General features: G+C 34.9%; 1 protein-coding gene across 1 annotated transcript in view; it reads right to left on the bottom strand.

Moving 5' to 3' along the window:
* BANK1 (B cell scaffold protein with ankyrin repeats 1) overlaps positions 1-19,690 on the bottom strand; it is a 312,609-nt gene that overhangs the window by 161,125 nt on the left and 131,794 nt on the right. The window contains exon 7 of the mRNA XM_007999400.3: positions 15,303-15,499. Coding sequence (XP_007997591.3) covers positions 15,303-15,499 — 197 coding nt within the window. The remainder of the gene's footprint in view (positions 1-15,302; positions 15,500-19,690) is intronic.

Genomic DNA, 19,690 nt, shown 5'->3' with positions numbered 1-19,690 from the left:
CTATAACTGTAACAATATTCAACAAATAGTATGTGCCCAATAATTTTAGAAAGAACTTATTCTTTTTATAAAACATAAAAGAATGAATATGTAAATGAATATATAAATGTTCATATATACACACATAAACACACACACACACACAAAGGGAGAATGAGGGGAGGTAGAGAACATCTACTCAGAGATAGTCACTGCTGAGCATGGCAGATACAATGATGAACACACACTCTCACAAAATTTACAGTTCTGTGGGAGAGATATTCAACCAATATCCACATACATGTAGTTACTATGGAACTATAAACTCTGATATGTTCTCATCAAATTTATAGTCTAATGAAGGAAACAGTCTAGATTTGAATTTATTAATATATTAATTATTATATACTAATTACCTGATTAGAAGTGTTATGAAGATGCCATGAGAGAATGAAAAACTAATATTAAATGAATATTTTATTTACATAATGTGATACTGAGCATGGTGTAACAAATATATCATTATTTCTTGTAACTATACTTCGATTAAATTTTTTTACTAACTAAAAAAATCGCAGCATTTATCACTGTCTGAAATTACTTTGTGTGTTTATTCATTTTCAGTCTCCCCCCAACAAACTATTAATACAATATAAGCACCAGGAAGGGTTATCAACATTAGCTGAATGTTGCTAAATGCAATCTCTGGCTACTTTAAATGATTGCAACTTAAATTTTTCTGAGAATTGAAAAACTCCATGGACATAATAAGTAGAAAACGGACAAAAACAAAGGATAGTACATATATTCGTTCCCTGAGAAAATGTTACAGTTTAACCTGTTTAAGGAGAAAATTTGATAAATATTGTTTCCAACATTCGTTTTGAAAGCCATATACAGTAGAAAAGAGAGAAAAATTCACGTGTCATATAGTTTTTTAAAATTAGAACTGACTTAAGTATTAAAATAATTCACTTTCAAAGTGTTTAAAATATTAAAATTTATTTATGGGAAGTTTTAAAATGGTGATGATAATATTAAAAATGGTGCTGAAGCTTTACAAATCCCAAAGGCCTTTCATATATATAATTTGGACCTTCCAACAATCTGATGTTTCATGAAGTAGATTTTAGAGAGGAGTCAAAGTACAAGGTTTCCTCCTTTCTCCTTCCCTCACCAACAGATCCTAACACATCAGATGTAGACTGAGTGCTTGCTAAATATTTGGGAATTATTATGATAATAGTATAGTGATGAGTGATATTTTATTCAGAGGCATTGTATGGACATCAGGTTGGAATGTCAAGAAAAGAACAAACAAGAAGCCAAAATTGGAGAGAATCATTTGAATCATTACAGAATTTAATAAGTGAGACCATAAAATTAGTAGGTTTTTATGACTAGCCATCTTTTGGAGGCTATTTGGTGGCTTCACAGCTCACTAACTCTCCAACTTGTTAGCCTCAGTTTCTCAAAATGTAAACTAAGTAGAAATTCCCCAGAGGGTGGTAGAGAACATGGAAAGAGAAGGTGTGCATAAAGCTTCTAACCCAATCTGGCATATAATAGGCCCTGAACAAATGTTCAGTGCCTGGCGCTGCTCCCCACTCCCACAGTGCTATTGTAGTTGCACCGTAGGCTTATTTAGCGACGTCATCCAACACTGCAGTAATGAACCAGATTGCTTGGATAATTGGCATTCTCCCCTTCAAATCCAAGATTGATAGATTCAATATAAGTCTATGCAGTTACCTATTCTTATAATAGAGAGTTCTCATTAAGGAAATGGATTAATTGGCTTACTGATATTTTACCAAGAGCCAAATTTGAATAAGTGAACTCGGCAGTACTGAGAAAAGAAAATTAAACACTAATAAAAGGAGAGATGTTCTTGCTTAGGCTGAAATCTCAGCCACAGGCTCAAATCAGGGATCTGAGTTTACGATTTGACACTATGAATGGACATTAACGTCTGACAGATAAAAATGCTCTGATTTTTTCCCCCCTGACAGTTCACTTTCTCCACAAGACACGCATACCAGCTGGAGACTGAATGTTGTCTCCTCCTCTACATTTTCATGAGGGATTCCAAACCACACGTCAGGAAATGTGTTTCTAAAATAGCATCATGCTTCACTCTTGTTTCCACAAACAGCTAATAAGACGTATTTGGGACAAACTAAATTAGAGCAAAATATTCATCAGAATTTTCCCCAAAGTATCATAGAGCTCATGCTTCATTAGAAAATTTTATCTTAATCTCTCTCATCTCCCAATAAATCATCTTTCCAATATTTAGAAAGGCTTATTACTATGATGACTAATTTTAAGGATAAATATATAAATACGCACATACAAATATACATACACATGTTGCTAAATCAAAAATTTGCTTATCTGTCCTATCTTAGTTGACCTGTCAGTAGCATTTAATGTAGCTGTCCTCTACCTCATCTGTGAAAATCTTTCTTTTACTTGGCATCCAGGTCAATAGACTTCTTGATTCTCTTCCTACCTCAAATGCTGCTCACTGTTGGCCTTTTCTGTTGGTACTCCCTATAACCTCTACTTCCAAACTTTGGAACATAGTAGGCATTTCAAATTTAACGTGTCTCAAGCCAAACTCCTGATTTTTCTTAACAAACCATTTCTTCATTCAGTCTTCCTCATCTCAGTAAGTGACAAATAATTCCATCCTCTGCTTCTACCAACATACTTGGAAATATCAGTAACTACTCACTTTCTTTTATATTCCACCTCCAAAGTCAGTAAATTCCATTTTCTATACTATAAAACAATGGCATATTTCAAACCTAACCACTTCTGGTTGTCTTTACGGCTGTCATCCTAGTGTAAACTACCATCTTTTTATCATCTATCATCTGTATTATGGGAGTAGTTGCCAATCAGGTCTGATCTGTCCTTCTTGCCCTGTACAGTCTGTGATCAATATAGTTGTGACTCTGATCAATTTAAATCATATGATGCCTGATATGGATTGGCTCTTTGTCCCCACCCAAATCTCATCTTGAATTGTAATCCCGATAATCCCCATATGTCCAGGGTGGGACCTGGTGGGAGGTGATTGAATCATGAGGCAGTTTTCCCCCATGCTGTTCTGATGAAACTTAATGAGTTTTCACAAGATCTGATGGTCTTATAAGTGTTTGGCAATTCCTCCTTCTCTTCTTTCACCCGCGGCCATATTAGATGTGACTGCTTTCCCTTCCGCCATGATTGTAAGTTTCCTGGGGCCTCCCCAGTCATGTGGAACTGTGAGTGAATTAAATCTCTTTTCTTTATAAATTACCCAGCCTCCGGCAGTTCTTTATAGCAGTGTGTAAACAGACCAATACAATGTCTCTCAGAATTCTCTAATGCCTTTCTCCAAAATACCAAATTCTCATCATTGCCTATACAGCCCTACAGATCTGGCCTTACTTATGTGTCTGCGGCCATCTATTACTACGTCTTTTCTTTCTCGTTTACTTTGCTTCAGTAACATTGGCCAACTGGCTCTTTTGTGGATATTCATATCCTACCAGAGCCTTTGCCCTTTTGCCATTTTCTCTTATTGGAATACCTGTCCATATAAATGCATGAATTTCTCTTTCATAGTTGTAGGTAGTTACCAAAAAGGACTCCTCAGTGAATACTTCTCTGACTACTCATTTTAAAATTGTTCCCCCTCCCATCTCCTTTCACACACCACTTTACACAATGTGGTTCTTTCTGTTTCTTCCTGGCCTTAAACATTAATTTCCACTGGACATATTGTATATATTTATTTATTTATAGTCTTATTTCCCATTAGGGTAGGAGTTTTGGTCTGTTCTGAATTTCCAGTGTTTAGAAAAATGCTTGGCACCTAAGAGGTAGTCAATAAGTATTTGTTGAACTCAATCAATCTATTTGTTAAACTAAAATTGGAGACTGTTTTCTGGCTCAAGTGAGGGTTGATTAATTTATGTAAAACGAACCCAAAATTTAGCCTTCAACTGGTGCCATTTATTTTCTTTTTATACTGTATTTTTTAGAGGCAGAATAAGTCAATCATAATCTTTACTTTCTCACATCTATATATATCACAAAGAGAGTGTTGCTACATAAGGAGAAATGAAAAAGAAATTATATTGTTGAGGCTCAGAGCTGTAATATTTGATAAATATTCTTGTTTTTTCATAATACAAGTCTGATTCTTTTCGTATGCCTGGAGAGGCCTTTATATGAATTTAAAGTAAAAACAATTTCAAGATACTAGTACAAAGGTATATACCCAATCTACATTGGATTATATTAAATACCCTTTTCTATCTTCAAGAATCAAGAATGATGGAAATTCAAAGCCAATTAATGGAGATGAATTTCCAAGAACAATATTTTTCCAATGAAATTATAATTCAATTGCCTTTGCATATTTTCCTTCTGAAAGGACAATGCCATGTGTTTGTTTCATGAGGGCCATGCTCTACAGATATGGTGTCAATACCGATTGCTTTAATTACCATAAGTGATTAATTTTGCATTCTCTGAAATTGTATTTCCTTTTGACCAGCAGGCATGTAAGTGACAGCTCTAGGTTACCCTGTTCTACAGGTAAAGCTAATTGCTTTGAAAGAAGAGAGAAAAAAATGAAAGATCTGAAGTTTAGAAGGTTTCTGAGAAATCAGAACTCTAAAAATTACAAAAACTTAGGTCTCCAAGGGGTTTTAAAGACCATTTAGCCCCCATAGACAAGGATGTGACTCTTAATAGAATCCTGGAGACTGCCAGAATCTGAAGCAAACGTATAAAATATAATGAATTACCTATTTAGAATAAGATACTGTTTCAACTTTAAAAAATTATTTAATGATGTATTAAGGATCTCTATTGGAAAAGAACTGTAAGCACAAGTATTATTTCCCTCTATTACTTTCATAAATTGCCTTGTTATTTGTGGGTATTGAATTAATTTTAATGCAATGAGCATAAAAATAATTACCTACTGAGGCACAGGTAATCAAAATCATATCATCACTTGTCCTTATATACCATGATTGCATTCGCAGCAGCTATGGCATTTGGTACAATGAAGATAAAAGCAAATATATTATAAATTCTTCTGAACTATATAGCTGTTACATCTAAATTTTCCACCCCAGCTGTTCCATACATCTGAGAACAGTGGGAAATGGGCTTAAAGTGCAGATAGAGGGCCTTACCCTAACTCCAAAGAATATTTTTTCAAAAGTGAGAATAAATAGATATTCAAATAAATATTACAAGGTAAATCTCATTTAGGAATAAAATTATGATATCTCCCGAAAGCGCTAATATTCCCTTCTGCCTGGGAAAATAAGATGTGGCTTTTCAGAGTTCAGCTGTTGCTAAGACAAAGTGCCCTCTAAGGTTTATCAAAAGGGTCATTGTTTTTAGAACAATTTTTAACAGTAAGTTATTTTTTAATACTAATTATTCAATTGAGGGAAGTTATGAAATAAAGGAGTAAACAGACCTTGGAATAAAAAGGATAACAAATGTCTACATTATGAAAAATGTGTGTCTCATGTTTTTATGAGAATATAACATTTCTGATATAAAAACCCTGAATGAAGAATATAATACATTATGCTTATTCAAGAAATTGGAAACACAAATCACACACTATATTCATTTTACAAAACCTCTATTTTGTTGAACTTTAGGGCTAATTTCTCTTTTGGTGATGTAAATTGATAATGCAATAATCTGTTTATGTGTCTGAGTTGTAAAAAACATTCAAGGACTATTCAGATATTTTACTCATCTTGCTTCTCCCAGTGATGCTTGCTCTCCTCCCCACCTCACCGCCACATGATTATACTGTGTGGAGCCCAGCTGTACATCAACCTGACCCTTTCTCCTTCTGTTTCCTCCTCTGCTGAGGCAGAATAATGAATGAGAACCCAGGAAAACTTTTTAAAAACTATATTCTTTGTATATGGAAAGAGAGTGTACAGACACTGGTAGCTATTCTAGCAACTTTATGAAAACATAAATCATTTATTACATAGAAGAACACTGAGAAAACAGTGGCTGTGACATCTGAGAATAGTTATTCCTGAGAATTACAAATGGGGTTTTTGCTTGACTCTGTTAAACCAAACTAACATGATTTCTGGGAGAAAGAGATGACTTTAAGCAGTCTTACACACTGGGCTTAGTGGACATGAGAAATGTCTTTCCTAATGAACATTCTACTGACAAATACCCTAAAGACAGTTTTCCTAAATAATATATTATAACTCATAAAATTAATTAGGGAAAATTATTTTTACAGTTTTTTTCTATTTGAATCTAGCTATATCATACACATTGCATTAAGCATACAACCTGTGCAAAGCATGTAAATAAATAATTGAAAATCAAGTATTTTCTTATATTATGAGTAGGCAAAAAATACTACAAACAACTAGATTTTTATGTACTTACCCTTAAGTTGTATATGAGCTCTTTGGGGGCTCTACAAACATTTCTTCATATATATTTTATCAAAATATTATATAAAATGTTAAGTTTTCTTTTAATAGGTGCATAGTCTTTTGCAGGTCATTATCATAAGTTAAAAAATAATATATTCTGTGAAAAAAATCAATAACAAGGTTTGGTTTTCTGGCCTAAGAAGTCAGGGTTTCCCTCTCTGCCTTCTTCACACAACCGCGCATCCCATTTCTTTCCATATGAATCCTTCACCTTTCCCCATTAAGTGCTTATTTCAAATCCTATTTATAATGTTTCTTCTGCTTCATACAAATTCCACATGATTTCATTTGTTCCAGTTATGATACTGCCTTTTAATCACAAGTGAAGAGAGTGCAGAAAGAACCTTTGCTGATGGGGAAGACAAGAAAGCCACAAGGGGTCAGTGGACTTCCAGAAAGAGGGCAGGGTCAAGGAAAGCAGTGTCAAAGGTTGTGCCAAAAGATGTCTGAAAGAAATCCACTGGATCTGATATATGGTTGATTAGTTATGGCCTTTGACAGAGCGGCTGTAGTAGTAAGCTAAATGCAAAGCACGTAAATATAGAGAGTCTTTAAACAATGCAAAACTATATGTCTATGTAAAGCGTGTGTGTGTGTGTGTGTGTGTGTGTGTATTATTGAAACATTTGTTCAGGGAAGACTCAGTATAATGGGAGAGATTAATGATGTAAGAAAAGAAAAGGTATAATTGATGGTGAAGTCTAAATTTGATATGAATAACAATAAGCCAACAGAAAATAAGGTGAATGCAATATTTTTTGTGGGTCTTCTATATATTTAACAATTTCACATTCATTTCATCAAATCCTAAAGTGCTCTATAAAGAATTATTTTTTCCCAGGATGCAAACTTAGTTTATGGTGAAGTTAGGTTTAAAATCCAGACCTGACTGAATCCCAGGACTCTAGGAGTAAAGGAAAATACAGCAAAGAGATTTAAGGGAGTTTACATAGCATGTTTAGAGCTGCAGAGTTAGGGCATCAAAACTGGGTCTGATGACTTGGAGAAGAGAAAAATTCTGTGATAGCCAGATTTTTGAAAGAGATTCCTAAGTAGTTTCAAGCACACAACTGACACATAAATTTATAATGCATGCATGCAGTCAAGTGCAGTTATGTGACTTATTCTAGTTTCTTCAATTCTAACAGAACAGAACATCAATATTGAATAAACGCCAGGATTCCAAAATTCATACTAGTTGGGCCTATTAAAATATATGCTGAAGACAAGCAGTAGGGCTGTCTATGAAGTCTCTGAAACTAAACTTAAAAAAAATTCCAAGTATAGGAAATATGACCAATTATTTTATTTACCATATGGGACCTATTTAAGTATATGATTGGGAAAGTGAAATAAGACAAGTCTTTAAATTGGACACTGACCTTCTGCACCATCATTGAGAAAAATACATGCTGAACACCTTTAGTGTACCTGATGGTGGGAGGGGAGGAGAGCCCACTATGCTTCATGAGCTTCCAGACTTATAAGAAAGAAAAAACTACATAGGCAAAGCAGGATATGCTGCCATTTAAACTAAATTATAGAACACTGATAAACACAGAATTAAATGGAACAATCTACTTGCAAAGTACTGGGAGGGCAATGCTGAGAATGAGAGAAATAAAGAGCCAAGGAGAGTGAATGTTTACTACTAGCCTAAACACCAAATCTAACTTCTGAGTAATCGGTTCCTATATTAGCCAGTCAATTATTGCTTTATATTAGGGATATTGTAAGTGCTTCAACACCTACCCCTCCATACATGTATTTTAAACTCAAGCCCTTGACTATCTGAAAAAGATTAGGGCCTATCAGTCAGATACTGGAGGGCAACAAAATCTCTCTGTCTCACACACACACACACACACACACACACACACACACACACACACACGGGCCCAGTGTCCACAGGGACAAAGAGCAGTGTAGGGATAGATTAAGGAGAGCCTGATGCCACAGGAATCCCATCTCACATATGAGCCATAGAAAGATTCTCAGTCAGGAGTACTCCTGAAAAGCCAGTTAGAGAATGTGCATGGAAAGCTGATTTTCCCATTTCTTAAATTTTCTTCATGAATATTTATAATTAGCAGCATATAAATATTTAAACCAAACTACAAGTGAACACAGTGGTGGAAGAAAAAAGATATTTTCTGGATATCGTTTCTAAGATAAGTGAACACCTGCTCCAATTCCATAGCTGGCCAACAGAGGAGAATGTACTTTTCCTTGTCTATTTACACATTGATATAATCATTTTGTTAAGGGTTTTAAATTGAAGGGGATGGATGGGGTGACATATCTGAACTAATACAAGTGGATATTCTTTATATCTGTTTGGTTAAAGTACAGACTAGTCTTGTACTCTTTATCTTAAATCTCATGGTACCTCAATCTGAGGCCAAGTTCCAGTTTGTTTTCAACTTTTCATGCACGTTTTATTTAAGAGATAAGTTTCTGAAGACTAAATAAATCATCAATGTCACTATTTACTATTTGAAATTTCCTGGGCTTTCCTTATGAATAATGCTAAGCAAATCGTTGTTCACACCCAGTTGTGAATTTAAGTACCAAATATTTTGCCCTTTTCCCACCTACTTTTCATATTAATTCTCTCAGGTGACATTGTCAGAAACTGAAAAATGAGTAGATATTTTAAAGACTTTATGGATTATAGAAATATATGATATTATCATCCAGTAATAGCACTGAAAACATAAATGAAGTACAGATGTTAATTACATAACTTTATCAAAACATGAAAGCCATTCATAATGAAGAGGCTCTGTTCATAGACTGTGTATAAATTATTAACCTCTCAAATAAAAAATGTCATGAAGCAATGTAAGAAATGTAATTTCAGACCCTCTTCTTCTCCTACTCTCCTCCTTCTCTCCTTCTTTCTCTTCCTCCCCTCCTTCCTCATTCTTTTCTTCATCTTCATCCTCTTCCTTCACATACCTAACAATAAGACATGGGTGTCACTTGGTTTATGATTGCTTGCTAATGCTTTTGTGTTTTCTCTGTATTTTTCTAAAATCACAATTGGCTTTTTCCTTCTACCCACTTCATTCAGTGATGACCTAAATCACTGTATTGTAACTCCCTGTGGAATTCTAAAATGAGCAATGTTTTATTGATGGGGGATTAGGAAGTACTGAACAAATCAGTAAATTAGTTGGGAGCAAAATATGTTGGAATTTAAAAATAGATATTTCTTCAGTAGAAGTATAGTCCACTGGTAGACTGTAAACCTCAAACTTAAAAATATCTGCTCCTTTAAACTATTCTGAAACAATAGTTCATGAAAAATTTGAATGCATATGTGATGATCTCAGATTTTTCAGAATCTAGGTCATTATAACATTGAAGTGATATAGATGCTTTTAAAGCAACAGTAAAGTATTTTAGTAGCATAATGAGATTCCACTTTTCTCCATCAGGTTTACATACACTCTTTACAAGACTGAACTAACAGTATTTAGAATAGATAGTGTCAACATCTGCTTATCTGGCATACCTTCAGTAAGAAGATATGACTTCCAAATTTATTTTAAATAAAATTGATAATTAGAAGAATAATTCATGTATCATATAAATTGACAGGAAACATTTTTCCATGTGGGTCAAAATACAATACATATGTTTCATTTTCTTAACTACACATTTGCAAAAAGGCCTTCATAGCTTGCAAAATTATTGTATATAAAATTATCCAGGGTCATGAAAACGCATTGACAGATCTGTTGGCACTTGCAACAGTTACAGTCAATTCCTTACCGACAGCAGAACATTCACAAAATAATTGATCTATCCCAACTATAATGGTAACGTTTACTGTAGACATTCAGGCAGAAATAACAGCTTACAAAGATACTATAGAAAATTATGTAACAAATTTCACACAATAATTATCAAGTATAACTGTCAAATTAGAATGCAGCAACTATGAAAGAGTGATTGTCACCTAGAGACAATGATAGCAATCAACTTCTATCAGCGCTGTTATTGCAGGAGCAGAGGTATAAATACTGAGAGGGTGTAAGAGAAAAAAAAATTATATCCCACATCCATCAAACCTCACATCCTACCATTGTACTTACTTTCATACCTACTGTCATCATTATGTAGTATTTTGTTACTTATGGAGCACCTGAAGTGTGCATGGGGTTGCATCTGTCAAAAGGTGAGTCTTTACTGGAGAGCAAGAAGTGGAAGAATGACTTTTTGAAAATCAGGGATTAATTTAGAAAGCATCCCTAGATGATAGGACTTCTAGGGAAAATTTTAACCCAGTGTACCAGTGGCTAAAAATTAAAGAATAGAGTTGTACAGAGTTAAAGACAGGCACTTAAAATGTATTAAATAACAGTATTAATGGAAAACATCCAAGGCTAAATTGACTTACTGACTTACCTGAGGTAGATACCATGCTACTCTATTCAATGCCTGCATACAGTGAACAATTATGAAAATGAATGCCCTCATCAGATAAAGCATGACAACTAGTTAAAAACTAGCATATATGACAATCACTATCTAAAATCCTTCCAGAAATAAAAAGAATGGTTATTTCTGATTTGAAGGACCTAAGACTAAACATTAGTAGTTTATTAATTTTGTCATAAAACTTCATGTTCTATATTTATTTTAAATATACCCTCCAGAAATCTCAAATACCAATGATTGTTTTTGAAGTCCAATATTAATTAGATTGGCTTAATCTGACAATCAGAATAAATGCTAAAATAACCAGAAGCTTACAGGATTTACATATTCTATATTAACTCTTCTTTGACAACAAAATTATTTGTTTTAAATACTCAAAGACAAATTTTGATAATTTACCAGCATAATCATTGTCCCATTATATTTTCCAAAGAGCCATCAGGGTATAATTCACTTTCTGGAACAAAATGTGCATATCTTTGTTACAAATAGAAAAACAATTGTTTTTCTAAACATGATTATGGAAACACAAAGTATGTTTTATGTACTGAGATAGCATCCGCTCCTTCTTAAAATCTTCTTTCGATTACATTCTTACAAAACTAACATTCTTCAAAAAGTGTTCTGTAATTTGAGGCTTCAACCTACATAAGACAGAATTGGGACTTAACAGGGAAAAGGAGAAAGAATCACAGAAGGGAAACAAATTTAAGCAACATAAATTCACTTTTTAGGCGGGGCAAGGTGGTTCACGCCTGTAATCCCAGCACTTTGGGAGGCCGAGCTGGGCGGATCACTTGAGGTCAGGAGTTTGAGATCATCCTGCCTAACATGGTGAAACTCCATCTCTACTAAAAATGCAAAAATTTGCCGGGCGTGGTGACGGGCGCCTGTAGTCCCAGCTATTCAGGAGGCTGAGGCAGGAGAATGGCATGAACCCGGGAGGTAGAGCTCTCAGTGAGCCAAGATAGCACCACTGCACTCCAGCCTGGGCGATCCAGCAAGACTCCGTCTCAAAAATAAATAAATAAATAAAATATTAAAAGAACTAGAGAAGCAAGAGCAAACATATTCGAAAGCTAGCAGAAGGCAAGAAATAACTAAGATCAGAGCAGAACTGAAGGAGATAGAGACACAAAAAACCCTCCAAAAAATCAATGAATCCAGGAGTTGGTTTTTTGAAAAGATCAACAAAATTGACAGACCACTAGCAAGACTAATAAAGAAGAAAAGAGAGAAGAATCAAACCGACGCAATTAAAAATGATAAAGGGGATATCACCACCGACCCCACAGAAATACAAACTACCATCAGAGAATACTATAAACACCTCAAGGCAAATAAACTGGAAAATCTAGAAGAAATGGATAATTTCCTGGACACTTACACTCTTCCAAGACTAAACCAGGAAGAAGTTGAATCCCTGAATAGACCAATAGCAGGCTCTGAAATTGAGGCAATAATTAATAGCCTACCAACCAAAAAAAGTCCAGGACCAGATGGATTCACAGCTGAATTCTACCAGAGGTACAAGGAGGAGTTGGTACCATTCCTTCTGAAACTATTCCAATCAATAGAAAAAGAGGGAATCCTCCCTAACTCATTTTATGAGGCCAACATCATCCTGATACCAAAGTCTGGCAGAGACACAACAAAAAAAGAGAATTTTAGACCAATATCCCTGATGAACATCGATGCAAAAATCCTCAATAAAATACTGGCAAACCGGATTCAGCAACACATCAAAAAGCTTATCCACCATGATCAAGTGGGCTTCATCCCTGGGATGCAAGGCTGGTTCAACATTTGCAAATCAATAAACATAATCCAGCATACAAACAGAACCAAAGACAAGAACCACATCATTATCTCAATAGATGCAGAAAAGGCTTTTGACAAAATGCAACAGCCCTTCATGCTAAAAACGCTCAATAAATTCGGTATTGATGGAACGTACCTCAAAATAATAAGAGCTATTTATGACAAAACCACAGCCAATATCATACTGAATGGGCAAAAACTGGAAAAATTCCCTTTGAAAACTGGCACAAGACAGGGATGCCCTCTCTCACCACTCCTATTCAACATAGTGTTGGAAGTTCTGGCTAGGGCAATCAGGCAAGAGAAAGAAATCAAGGGGATTCAGTTAGGAAAAGAAGAAGTCAAATTGTCCCTGTTTGCAGATGACATGATTGTTTATTTAGAAAACCCCATTGTCTCAGCCCAAAATCTCCTTAAGCTGATAAGCAACTTCAGCAAAGTCTCAGGATACAAAATTAATGTGCAAAAATCACAAGCATTCTTATACACCAGTAAGAGAGAAACAGAGAGCCAAATCAGGAATGAACTTCCATTCACAATTGCTTCAAAGAGAATAAAATACCTAGGAATCCAACTTACAAGGGATGTAAAGGACCTCTTCAAGGAGAACTACAAACCACTGCTCAGTGAAATAAAAGAGGACACAAACAAATGGAAGAACATACCATGCTCATGGATAGGAAGAATCAATATCGTGAAAATGGCCATACTGCCCAAGGTAATTTATAGATTCAATGCCATCCCCATCAAGCTACCAATGAGCTTCTTCACAGAATTGGAAAAAACTGCTTTAAAGTTCATATGGAACCAAAAAAGAGCCCGAATCTCCAAGACAATCCTAAGTCAAAAGAACAAAGCTGGAGGCATCACGCTACCTGACTTCAAACTATACTACAAGGCTACAGTAACCAAAACAGCATGGTACTGGTACCAAAACAGAGATATAGACCAATGGAACAGAACAGAGTCCTCAGAAATAATACCACACATCTACAGCCATCTGATCTTTGACAAACCTGAGAGAAACAAGAAATGGGGAAAGGATTCCCTATTTAATAAATGGTGCTGGGATAATTGGCTAGCCATAAGTAGAAAGCTGAAACTGGATCCTTTCCTTACTCCTTATACGAAAATTAATTCAAGATGGATTAGAGACTTAAATGTTAGACCTAATACCATAAAAATCCTAGAGGAAAACCTAGGTAGTACCATTCAGGACACAGGCATGGGCAAAGACTTCATGTCTAAAACACCAAAAGCAACAGCAGCAAAAGCAAAAATTGACAAATGGGATCTCATTAAACTAAAGAGCTTCTGCACAGCAAAAGAAACTACCATCAGAGTGAACAGGCAACCTACAGAATGGGAGAAAATTTTTGCAATCTACTCATCTGACAAAGGGCTAATATCCAGAACCTACAAAGAACTCAAACAAATTTACAAGAAAAAAACAAACAACCCCATCAAAAAGTGGGCAAAGGATATGAACAGACATTTCTCAAAAGAAGACATTCATACAGCCAACAGACACATGAAAAAATGCTCATCATCACTGGCCATCAGAGAAATGCAAATCAAAACCACAATGAGATACCATCTCACACCAGTTAGAATGGCGATCATTCAAAAGTCAGGAAACAACAGGTGCTGGAGAGGATGTGGAGAAATAGGAACACTTTTACACTGTTGGTGGGATTGTAAACTAGTTCAACCATTATGGAAAACAGTATGGCGATTCCTCAAGGACCTAGAACTAGATGTACCATATGACCCAGCCATCCCATTACTGGGTATATACCCAAAGGATTATAAATTATGCTGCTATAAAGACACATGCACACGTATGTTTATCGCAGCACTATTCACAATAGCAAAGACTTGGAATCAACCCAAATGTCCATCAGTGACAGATTGGATTAAGAAAATGTGGCACATATACACCATGGAATACTATGCAGCCATAAAAAAGGATGAGTTAGTGTCCTCTGTAGGGACATGGATGCAGCTGGAAACCATCATTCTTAGCAAACTATCACAAGAACAGAAAACCAAACACCGCATGTTCTCACTCATAGGTGGGAACTGAACAATGAGATCACTTGGACTCGGGAAGGGGAACATCACACACCGGGGCCTATCATGGGGAGGGGGGAGGGGGGAGGGATTGCATTGGGAGTTATACCTGATGTAAATGACGAGTTGATGGGTGCAGCACACCAACATGGCACAAGTATACATATGTAACAAACCTGCACGTTATGAACATGCACCCTACAACTTAAAGTATAATAATAATAAATAAATTTAAAAAAATAAATAAATAAATAAAATAATAAATAAATTAATTAAATTTTTATTAGGTAGACTTTTTGAATTATCATCAAATTGTTTTTCTGCAACTCACAATTATTGATCTTTTTTCATGTGCCTAATAGTGTCTTATCTAGACTCTTAAACAAAACGGTAAAGGTAATACGTTTTTTCTTCTTACAGTTTCTTCTACAACATCAAACAGAATATACAGAGATATAATTTAAAAAAAAAACTTACTGAAAAGTCTTCAAAGATTTTCTTGAGTTCTTTATGACCATGCCTTTCAGCAATATGTGCAGGGTCTGAACCCTCCATATTTTTCATCTTAGATGCCCAGGTTGCTCCTGAACATTGAAGCAAATGAATAGCCAGGTTCTTTAAGCCAAACTTTGCTGCACAGTGGAGAAGAGTTGGAAGTTCTTTGAAATGAATATCTGTAAGCATAAGAAGTAGTAGGATTTAATGTTTTGATTTTATTGGCAATATCATTAAAAGAAACCATCAATAGTTTTAGCAATTTAGAATCTTCCCCTCACTCAATTTCCTATATTAAAATAAATATAAATTCATATTCTCACTAGCATTAATGCACCAATCTTACTTGTCAGGTAAGTTTAATTGTTTAATTTAAAAAGCCACATCAACCTCTTAAATGAAAAAAAAATGAAGAAAAACATGCTGTAATAACTCCTTTTGAATGTACCTAGACATTAACCAAACACTAAAGTAAAAAAATTCTGCAAGTTCATCTATGAAATAATTTTATATTCTACCTCCCTGCCTAGTTTGCTTCCTTCCAAAGTTGAAATGAACATGAAATTCTTTGAGGGGTTATACTAGATTTCTATATAAAATTTTTCTTTCACAAACTAACCGCAACAGAAAATACAGGTGAGCGTTTTTATAAAAAACTTCAGTGTGGAAATTTCCATCTGGATTTTACAACTTTTATATCAATGTCTTAAAGAGTTTGATTTTTCATAATTATTAACTATCAATTAGAAGACATTTATTGGGGGCCGGGCGCGGTGGCTCAAGCCTGTAATCCCAGCACTTTGGGAGGCCGAGACGGGCAGATCACAAGGTCAGGAGATCGAGACCATCCTGGCTAACACGGTGAAACCCCGTCTCTACTAAAAAATACAAAAAAAAAAAAAAACTAGCCGGGCGTGGTGGCGGCGCCTGTAGTCCCAGCTACTCGGGAGGCTGAGGCAGGAGAATGGTGTGAACCTGGGAGGCGGAGCTTGCAGTGAGCTGACATCCGGCCACTGCACTCCAGCCTGGGCGACAGAGCCAGACTCCGTCTCAAAAAAAAAAAAAAAAAAAAAAAAAAGAAGACATTTATTAATTTTATATCACTATAAAATGATGAATGTAACCTGTATCCCAATGACAAACAAAACAAAACACAAACGAATGATAGTTTGTTATTATTCTATACCTTTGCACTTAGCTGAAAAAAAAGTTATGGAAATTACACATCAACATAATAGCTGTGGCATTATCAGAAGTAAGGTGAAGACTTATAGCAAAATAATCAAAGGAATCAAAACCAAAGTCAATTGTCTTCCAGTAAACTTTTAACGCAATGGAAAACAGCCATCTCATTGCTTTTTTGAAAACTGTGAATTTGTTTTAATCATCTTAGTTCATACACTATGTAGTTATTTTCTTAAATGTACACATTTACTTTGCAAACAATTTACAGTCTTACTTGTTAGATTAAAATAATAGATTTGTTTAGGAGATACAATAAACGTTTAGAATGTGTTTAATCTACAGTGTACATTTGTTTCATTTCATGGCAATTTTCATTTAATTAATCTAGATTCACTGCCTCTGTTTTTATCACCAAGGTATAAATAGAGAAGCCATAATTCAAACCAAGGTGTGACAAATTTACTTTTCATTTTTCTTCTAGACCAAATAAAATTTTAGTTTTCAATTGTTTCAGCCAATGTCTTTCAAACAGTAATTTCATGAGAATAGAATAAAATGTCTGGGGGAATTTTTTAAAGAAAAGTCCAATGTCACCTGCTTTACAAATACAAATAAACAGGTGAATTGTCACATAGCAAAGAAATCAAATCATACATTTGTTTGTGCAGAGCTGCTCCTAAACTTTTTGAGGCAATCCCTACAAAAGATGGCTAATAATTAAACAGAAGTAATCAAACCAAAGCTTTCAAAAGATTAACCTAGCTCACTAGAATAATAAAATGAAAATATACTCAAGTTTGGAATATGAGCATTAAACAAGAATTTAACAGTAAGATGAGTATTGAAACTGGAAATTCATGACCATGTAATCCATTTGTTGTCATAAATCATTATTTTATCTGGAATAGTAAATACTCATTCAGAGTAGAATGACCAGGTGGCCCCTTGGGGCAAAACAACAAAGCACACAATAAAGAGAAGATTAAAAATCAGGAAATCTGCATTCTAATCCCAGCTCAGCCACTAAATCTGTGGTTCTAAAGAATTCATCTTGTGGACCTCAGTTTCCTAATTTATAAGATGAAAGGGTTGGGGGTCAAAATTATAGAACTTCTGATATTCTTCTGGGCTTGATGCCATGCCACAAATGCTTTAAGTCAAGAAACTCTATGGAAGGTATTTTTTCCTGGGTTTTAATCAGACACCAATTAGAATAGGGAAGGTAGCTGCAAAGGTTGAAGAAACATAATTTTTATTCCTTTCATAATAGGATTTGAAATCTGATGAAATGTTATTATTTCTGTGGATCTGTAAAAACAGAGCATTGCTGTGTTTATGAAACTTTCTGCTCTCTGACAGGAGAACCATTATGTAACATGTGAGGTGTCACTTATCCAATTCTGTCAAAAGATTAGACATATAATTCTTTTTAGAATTTTAAGAAACAAAAAAATGCTGCCAAGGTTATCATGCTTCTAAAACCTTTATAATGTAAACAAAATGCACAAAGGAAATAGTCCATCAAAACCCTATGCTACAGTTTTGTTGTTACCTCTCATATTACATAAAATATAGCAGTGGAAAATTCATAGATAGATATATACTTTACTATTAAACTCAACATTGAACCTGCCTCATTAATTGTTATAATTGAATTCTTGTTACTAAAATATTCTCTTAAATAAGAGAAAAAATTAGAATTTGCATCCACTTGGTATTTCTCTTGTTAATTATCTCAGGAACTTCATACAAGATACTCTTTCTTTTAAATGTTTTAGTTGAATAGGTTAGGTCCTAATCTGCACTATATTCAAATGAGTCTTAATTTCTTCTTGTTAAATAAACTTCAAAATAATGCCTTTTATTACTTAAATACCAAAATTCTAAAACTTAATATTTATTTATCATGATAAGCAATATAGTGTAGCACTTAAGCATTAGGACTTTGGAGCCAGATTGTATGGATTAAATCTATACAATTTAACTTAATTCTAGTATTTAGTCATAGTGTCATTTGCACAAGCTACTTGAACTTAGGCCTCTTAATTTTCTTAATATTCAATTGATGACCACAACATTTGCTCAGTTATTAAACCTATATCCAGTGTATTCTTCCATGCAAATAAGTACTGCTAGTCCACATTAATTGGGAATTCTGTTTATGCAAATTCATTTACTGACTAAAATTTGTTTGTAACCCCTTAAGACACTTTTCCAGGCATTTGCAGACATATGTATAGCAATGAAAAATTTGAGTCACCCAAAGCACACATTCCCAGCTGGGGTCAAACAAGGCAACCCTATGCCTCCTTATTTCAGCTCTCATACTGTAAACAAATGTCCTGTTTGCAGTCCATTTGGTGCTACAACTGTCACAGCTTTTGTGGTTTATTTGGGTGAATTAGCTGTTTAAAATGGCCCCCAAGCACAGTGCTGAAGTGCTGTGTAGTATTTCTAAGCACTTGAAAGCAGTGGCGTGCCTTATGGAGAAAATACATGTATTAGATAAATTCATTCAGGTGTTGATGGTAAGTTCAGTTTGAATCAACAGTATATATTAAATAAGGTATTTTTAAACAGAAACACACATAAAGCAAGGTTATGTATCAATTGATTGATGAAAACATTGTGACCAGAAGCTCACAGGAACCTAATCCTATACTTCTCCTGGGAGCAAAGGTTCAGCACTGACTTATTCGATTACTTTACAGAACATAACTACTGCGAATAATGAGAATCAAATGCATTTTAAAGCAATCCAGAGGCCCCTTTTAATTTTGGAGAGGGAGTTCATAATTGGTTTCCCATTGCAGCATGGCCAGTTATTTTCTGACTTTTGGTGCCTTATTTTCTTTGCTCCTCCATACAGTCAGGGAGGCTCTGAGAGAAACTACGGCCCCTGTATACTGCTCCTCAGGGTGAGGCCAGAAAAACTATGGAGCTGCGGGAGGCAACTGTGAGCATTCAAGTCCGTGACTTATGAGACCTTCTCCCGGGCTATCTCTGTGTTCTGGGCCCACTCAGTTAAAATCCAAACCAGGAATGGTTAGAATCCACTTCCACAACCAACCTGCAAGTAGAAAGAAAGAGTAGTTCTACAGCCTTGATTCTCTGTTTTTTATTTTTATTGTCAGGCATAGACAAACAACAGGAAAAACTTTGGGTGAAGATGAATAGTTACTTGT

Source organism: Chlorocebus sabaeus, chromosome 7 (assembly GCF_047675955.1).
Source record: "Chlorocebus sabaeus isolate Y175 chromosome 7, mChlSab1.0.hap1, whole genome shotgun sequence".
NCBI lineage: Eukaryota > Metazoa > Chordata > Mammalia > Primates > Cercopithecidae > Chlorocebus > Chlorocebus sabaeus.
The sequence above is the reverse complement of the archived record's forward strand: the minus strand, read 5'-3'. Positions and strand labels throughout refer to the sequence as shown.